At 38.3% G+C, this 8250-nt stretch overlaps 1 protein-coding gene across 1 annotated transcript in view; it reads right to left on the minus strand.

The window, feature by feature from the left end:
• Positions 1-5798, minus strand: part of HGF (hepatocyte growth factor) — an 80455-nt gene extending 74657 nt beyond the window's left edge. Inside the window, exon 1 of the mRNA XM_079931981.1 lies at positions 5562-5798. Within this exon, the coding sequence (XP_079788107.1) occupies positions 5562-5646 (85 nt within the window). The 5' untranslated portion in view covers positions 5647-5798. The remainder of the gene's footprint in view (positions 1-5561) is intronic.
• Between the last annotated feature and the right edge of the window lie 2452 nt (positions 5799-8250).

Consider the following 8250-nt stretch of genomic DNA (forward strand, 5'->3'; position numbering starts at 1 on the left):
ATTCAAAAAACTATCTGCCAAAGTGGAAAAATTGTGGTATATATATATGTATGTATGTATATATATAATATGTATATATATGTGTGTATATATATACATATATATGTATGTATATATATACATATATATATGTGTGTATATATGCACATATATATAAAATAAATTCAATTAACTAAAAGTATAGGATTAAAATTGGCCTAATGTATTATGTATTTATTACCTATGTTTAAGTGTGAGAGAAGAACATAAAACTAAATTTTAAAAGTCTAAGACAAACATTGAGTTCAGACATGTATTTTACCAATTACCAAATAAAATAGAATACCTGGTCAATGCTCTGGTTTCTTTTCTCAGAACCATACAACATGAAGGAAGACACTGAGGATGACTAGAGAAAAGTGGTTTCTGTGGGATCGTTGATTATATTTAATTCTGCAGATCCTCAGCTGTCCTATTGAAATGTGTTAATGCCTGGCTGTACGTCATAAAAATAGTCTACTCTTGCTTGCTGATAAACTTTCGATCACTACCTTTCATCTAAAGATCAAAAAGTATCCTGAAAAGCAAATAAATCTATGATTTCCCTTTACTAGATAATAAATAGGAGAGAAAAGCTTGTCTGGGGCTACAAATCTAATCAGGGGCAATCAGAACCAGATACTAAGATTCCCTTCTCACTCTTTATTTCTCATGACTTAGAAGCTTTCCCTTATAATTCAGTCATATCATTAGGTCAGTAACTAATTATTCAAAAATGCGAAGTTCAAGCTAGTTGTACGTCATGTAATCCACACATCAATAAAATTAATTCCTTCTTCAATAAAAGAAAAATTCAAAACAGAGGTCATTCAAAAAACAGCATCTGAAAATAAAATTCCTTTGCTGAAAATACTTTTAACTTTCTCTTCCATATGTATTAACAACTGATGCTTGTTTTAACAACAGTTAAAAAACAAGCTTAATTTGGGAAGAAACTCAAAAATATCTTTGGATCAGATTTTTCCCTACTATTTTTTGTGCATGACTGCTAGTTGAAGTTTATAAACAAAACATTGAAATGAAATCAAAGGGTAAGAGATCACTGCAACTTTGTCATGCTTTCTTATATTTTAAATTGCAACTCCTTTTCCCTCTTCCCTCAGTATGGGAAAACATTCTGTAGCTATATTTCCTGAAGAAACCAAAGTCCCTATTTTAAAACTGAAATCATTAGGCTCTTAGTGAAAAGCTACAAACAGAAAGTAGGGTCAAATGTATCAAGGTGCTTGAAGAAAGACACATTTCTCCCTCTGGTCCCTGGGCCTCACACTCATTTCTCTCAGTACCTCATATATTTTCTTCTCTGTATGGACTAACCATTGACTTCAAAGAAAAATCATGCAAAGGAAAGGATTTGCAGGGTGTGGAAAGAAGCAGGAATCTGGCTCCACATATTCTGAGAAATCTACCCACATGATTAGTGATTAACAGCTTGAAGTGGCAAGATGTTAAGATGAAAGTACACAAATAATTAATGGAAGGGAATGGTGGTGACTGGAGATTTACTTCCCAAAGGCAAAAATCATAAATACAAGTCCAGATCTTCATTTCTATTATCTAGGACTTGGGTTTCACAAGTGGACAATTTTCATCCCTTCTTTAGAGAAGGGAACAATATCATAAATAAAGATGTCAGGAAGGGATCAAGTCAGATTTAAATCAAATGTTGGTATTTGAGAAGCAGCATAAGTATCTCTTCCAAAAAGATTTACAAATGAAATGATGTTCAGTGTGAGAATAGGGACCTCCCTAGATATTTCCCTCCTCCTACTTCCATGCCACTTCCTCATTCATCCTCCTCCTGGTCTCTTCCTTCACTGTCTGTTTCTGCCTGCAGCTCTCCTCCACACACCAACTAAAACAACCACACTTCAGTCAGGTATCTTGTCAACTCAGAACCTTCCAGCTGTGACCCATAATGTTTAAAATAGTGTAATTTAGCATGATATTCAAGCGTACGTGCTAGTCTCTCTTACTTTTCCAAACCCAGGCCATACTCCTCCTCAGGTACTCAGTACACCAGCCCTACATGATTGCCTGTCCTCGCTTCGGTACCTTCAGCCACTTTGTGTTCCCCTGACTTAAGTAATGACCGTACTACTACCTGTATTTTCACACTCAACTTGAGTATTTGCATACTCCCTAAACCTGGTTCGATCTTCTGAGCTAGAAATGAACTCTCCACCGTAACATAATAATACTTCTAACACAGAATTGTTCTTACTTAGCAAAATGGATTTTTTAGAGCGAGTTTCAGTTGATTTCATCGCTGCTGTATTCAATATAAATAAAAGGGAAAAATGCACATTGCATATTTCATTCACATAGATTTGGGTAGGAATCTCAGCTCTATCCAATATGTAAGATAATAAGAAAAAAATTGAGATCTTTAACTTCAGTTTCCTCATGTAAGATGAGTCAATCCAGTAATGCCAATCTTATTACAATTAAATAAGCTTTGTTTTAGAACTTGGTCCATAACAGTCGCTCAACAAATGTAGGTTTCATCATCAAAAAATCTACAAACAATAAATGCTGGAGAGGGTGTGGTGAACAGGGAACCCTTTTGCACTGTTGGTGGGAATGTTAATCGATGCAGCTACTATGGAGAACAGTATGCAGGTTCCTCAAAAAACTAAAAATAGAGCTATCATATGACCCAGAAATCCCACTACTGGGCATATACCCTGAGAAGACCATAATTCAAAAAGAGTCATGTACCAAAATGATCATTGCAGCACTATTTACCATAGCCAGGACATGGAAGCAAGCTAAGTGTCCATCGACAGATGAATGGATAAAGAAGATGTGGCACATATATACAATGGAATATTACTCAGCCATAAAAAGAAATGAAATTGAGTTATTTGTAGTGAGGTAGATGGACCTAGAGTCTGCCGTACAGAGTGAAGTAAGTCAGAAAGAGAAAAACAAATACCGTATGCTAACACATATATATGGAATCTAAAAAAAAAAAAAAATGGTCCTGAAGAACCTAGGGGCAGGACAGGAATAAAGACGCAGATGTAGAGAATGGACTTGAGGACACGGGGAGGGGGAAGGGTAAGCTGGGATAAAGTGAGAGAGTGGCATGGACATATATACACTACCAAATGTAAAATATATAGCTAGTGGGAAGCAGCCGCATAGCACAGGGAGATCAGCTCCATGCTTTGTGTCCACCTAGAAGGGTGGGATAGGGAGGGTAGGAGGGAGACGCAAGAGGGAGGAGATATGGAGATATATGTATATGTATAGCTGATTCACTTTGTTATAAAGCAGAAACTAACACACCATTGTAAAGCAATTATACGCCTACGCCAATAAAATGTTAAAAGAAAAATGAAGGTATTGGGGTGCAGAGTCAGTAAAAGAAACAAAACAAAACAAAAAAGACAAATGTAGGTTTCTTTCTCGCTTGTTCATCTGTACATCTCCCACAGCCTCCTTGACAGTAGGTGCTCATTTAATGTTTTGTTGTTGTTGTTAGAGGGGATTGGATATTTGTATCCAGTGTAGGTGGGAGTGGACAGAGGATAATCCTATGTAAACCAATTCCTATAAAGATGGCTTGGGTCTATTATATTGAACATTTCTTTAAGTTTTTTGAAACTTCTCTAAAAATATCTCCATAATATATTCTGCTCATAACTGGTTGTCACCTCATTATAGTATCCACTTCTTTTCAAATATTGTCTTATTTCACAATAGGTAAAAAAGCAGACTCATAAGCTAAATCAAAAAGTATAACCTAAGCAAGTAACAACAAAATTCTAAATGTTCAATGTTAGATGATATAAAAAAGAACAGACTTTCTTTATATGTTCTAAGAGGACTATCCATGTTTTCCACTTTGAGGAATGTAATTTTTTTAAAAAACTATCAAAATAAAGTTGCCACCCAGACAAAGGCAGACCCTATTTTGTTAACAATTTTAGCATTATCCACTTTAGGAATTATTCTATTACTTGTAATTCCCAACTGGCCTCTCCTTGCCTGCGGCATACTCTTGGGCTGCATTCCCCCTATCCTCAGGAAACGCAGTCATTTCAACATTAGCCAAAATGAAATATAATTACAAATGTATATCTCCTGCCAAAACTTCGCAATGCATGCCAAAAACAAATAGACATTGTCTATGGTTGATCTACTGTTTGGGTTTTCCACACTGTGTTCCCCATGCATAAGCACAGATGATTCCAGGTAACCATATTCTACTTCAGCCCATCAACATTTTGATCTTTGAAAATGAAACTCCTCAAAATATTAGCTGTCATTTCAATTTATACTCAGAATCCCACAAAGCAGCAATGTCATATAAGAATCAATTTTAACATGACCCATCTCAAAGGTGATAACCTGCTAGATTGAACTTTTTTTTTTTCACCTCTTCAGAAATCTAACATAAATGTTCTCGAACTGACACTTCCCACACAGCATTGTTTTCCAAAAGGGACATCACAAAATCGAAGAAAGCCAGGTGGGACTGATTTTCCTCATCATTTTGCAAATTCTTGGTGTTTTCAACCTTTGTATTACATTGGAAACTAGATTGGAGGTCTGATAAATGTCATATTTAACTTATCTCAAAAGATATAACTGAGATATTTCTCTGTCTTATTTAAAAAAACTATGTCTACTGTCTGGGCATTTATTCCATTCTTTTATTCCCCTGTGCCCACCTATGATGCTCACTACCTTCTCCCGTTGGCATCCCAGCCACGACAATGATAACACAACCAAATACAGATGTTTCCTCTTGCCCTGATAACAACAGAAAACTTCCCAAAGCAGCAAATGAAACCTCTAAACTTCCAGGCAATATGAACTCCCAAGCAACTCCTTCCCAACCTGTAAATTCTGGGGAGAAAATGGGAGACTGAAAGGAGCATTTCTACAGCTATAATCAGTCACACAATTTTTGCCTCCTTGGCCCTGCAGTTTCAAAAGGGCAGGCATCCATACCCAGAAAGAATGAGACCTTAGGAGAGAGGCTTTCTCTTTCATTTTTATAACATGCATATACTCAGACTTTAATCTGCCTTCTCCAAATGAAAATTATTAAGTCATGATTTGGCCCTGAATGTTGACTGAGTGATGTGGGGTAGTGGATTGTCATGGAAAATTCTCCTCTGGGGAAAAAAAAAACCATGTCCCTGCTGTACTGACCATCACTTTCCCCCCCTCTCTTCAGCTTTAAATTTATGCAAACCAGCAAAGCTCAGCCAGTGTTAGCATCTCGCTCCCATCCCACCATCCCTATCAGGCTAAGTGAGAGGGGGCTGGATCAATGGGGAGGGGATGGAAACAACAGAGGGGATGCTAAGTATCTTTTTAAATGCTTTTCAAACAGAAAGAGAATGTCAAAAGAAAGCTGAATGAGAGATTTTAAAAACCCATACCACATACAGAGTTAAGGAAGGATGCTGGGAATCGGGTAAAGAGAGAGCATTAGGAAAAGGAGATGTTAGCAAGAGAGAGTTAAAGAAGAAGAAGAAGAAGGAAGAAAAGAGAAAACTAACCTGCATAGGGGATGGCAATGGGAAACAGGAGGTGGAGGAGGACGTGCTGCAGCAGTAAGACTGGCAGAAGTTTGGTCACCCACATGGTGCTGCTGGATGTGCTGGCGGATCCCACTGGCGATGCCTGCGTGAAAGAATCCTGTTCCGACTCAGTGCCTAGAAGAGCCCGTCGGCTCTGAGCTGCTTTTTATTGCGATGAGCTAAGTTTGTTGTGTGATTAACTGGAAAGATCTAGGTCTGAACTCCCTCTTACGGTAAGAAACTGTTTAACAACAGCCCTTTACTCTCTTCCACCCCCCTCCTTTCCTCACCACCCCCCACCCCCCAACAGCACCAAACAGATCCCAGCTCCCCACGACCCCACCCCCACTCTGCTGAGGAAAGAAACTTACAAAGAGAAGGTCACCTGGCCTGAGGCCAGCTTCAATTTGGAAGTTGGAGCTCCAGATCCCAGTGGCTCCTATCCGAGCAGGGAAAGGAGCTGCAAGGCTCAGCCCAGTAGCTAAATCAAGGCACAGGCAGAGGACCAATTCGCTAAATTTAAAACAGGAAAATACACGTGTTTACATCTCTATTTGGGAAAAGAGGAAGGGGAAGCAGCATAAGAAGAAAGCAAAGCACTGCCTTTCTGTCAAATGTGCGTCAGCTCCTAATCTCTCTCGTTTCACTACTGGAGCAATCCAGGGATTCCAAACACGGACACAGGCTCCCCAGGTGGTCAGAGCCCGGGAAAGAGGGGGGAGGCAGGCTGGCAGGCAGAGCGCAGACAGGTCCAGCCCAGGTAGCAAGAGGTCCGGTGAGAAAAGGGTATGTTATTGTGGGGTAAAAATAAATAAACAAGCAAAACAAAAGCACCCACATTGTCAGGCAGGAAAATTGCCCCTGCCCAATGGGCTCAAAGCAGGTAGCTTTTTTCAGAAGCTGAGCTAAGCTCCCCAGTCACCACAAAGGTACCAAAAGCACCTAGAAGAAATGTGTCTGATTTGGGGTCTGTGATAAAATCTGGTCATGTACTCCTCTTAAAACGTCTAAGACATTGGGATCACCCACTGCCTCTCCCTGACAGATAAATGTGGCATGGATTAGATGTCCTCGTGCACACACACACATACACACTCACACATGTGGGTAACTTCTAAGACTGACTTTCACTGGAAATCTCTTAAGGGGGCTGAATTCATAAATAATTCATACCCCTCTCTTCTCTAGCTCCGTCCCACCTGCATGCGCTCAGCAGCCTCCCTAAATCTAAGCGGAGAGAGGAGGCGCTTGCACTGGGGTAGCGGTGGAGATAAGGGACAGACACTTGTTACCTAGAGATTTGTCTTTGCACCTTGAGGTGATGCTTTGATTACTTTAGGTAAGAGCTTGCTTTATTTTTAATGGATTTGGGAGGATAGTTGCCCCTGTGTATCTCTGAAATGGGTACAGGTAGGAACAGTGTCTCTGTCCACAGAAGAAAGGAAAGTGGGCATAATGTGGAATGTCTCTGGAGCAGTGTGCAGCTGTACAGAGATGGTAGTGGGCGAAATTAAAACCATCCACAGACAGCCTTCCCTGCACAGTGCTCACTCATCCTCCAGTTCAGTCCACCCCCACCTCCAGAAAGAACCTAAGGTTGGGGGAGAGCTACAGAAGCTAGTGATTAAGAACTAGTTTTGAGGAATCCACTTCATCTTACCTTTTCCTATTGTTAATCCTTCTCTTTGATCATTTTCTCCTTATAGAAACAAAACCAAGCAAACTTAAAAATCATTTGTCAGCCTATTTTACTTTCCTTTTCACTTTCTATTACAATGCTCAATTTCAGTATATTGCGTGACCATGATTCTGAATTGCCCCATGGTATCTCCTGTGCTTTACTAGGGATTCAGACGCCTTTTAAAGAAGCTAGATTTTTCTGTAAGTAAATTCTTATAGGTAAAGAATGAAGACCAGTCTTTCTATTTGTTTTCTCTTTCTCAGAGAAAACAGAATCAGGGCCATAAGCATAATTGCAATTATCATTATAGCTTGGGGCAAAATCTATCCCGGATAAGAGATTCAGGGCACTGAAAAGACATTGAATAAACTTATTTAACAGGTCACATATTTTCACAATTTTTTATTGGCACATTAAATATAATAAATGCTTAACCTTATTTAGAATTATTTACTTATATTTCTATTTTGACAGGTTATTTGGTTTATCTATATTGAAATGACAGCTAATATGCATTGAGTTTTTAGTGTATGCTAAGCATTGTACCAAGTACTCTTAAAAAGATTCTTATTTAATCCTTACAATAAACCTACATTAAAAAGAATTATTATAATTCCCACTTTATAGTTGAGGAAACTTAAGTAAATTATTATTATTATTAAATAACTTGTTCAAGATCCCAAAGGAATAAACACTCAGGTGGGAGAGTTGAACATTGTTGGTCACAACCCATAGGATGGGGTTAACTTCTGTAAACCTCATAAGAAGAACCACATGTCTTTTGTACAAGATTATAATCACTAAAATTAGCCTAAGACCAAACATAGGAGATGCTTAATAATAATTTACAAAACAAACCAAAATATAAACAATTTAAAATTTCCCAAAACTATGATAAATTACACAAATAAAATAATGAATTGTGCTGTTATTTTACTTTGTCTTGATAATACTTTTTCTTTCTAAATTATAATAATGATGTTTTCC

The sequence above is a fragment of the Stenella coeruleoalba genome, assembly GCF_951394435.1.
Source record: "Stenella coeruleoalba genome assembly, chromosome: 9".
In the NCBI taxonomy this organism is placed as follows: Eukaryota; Metazoa; Chordata; class Mammalia; order Artiodactyla; family Delphinidae; genus Stenella; species Stenella coeruleoalba.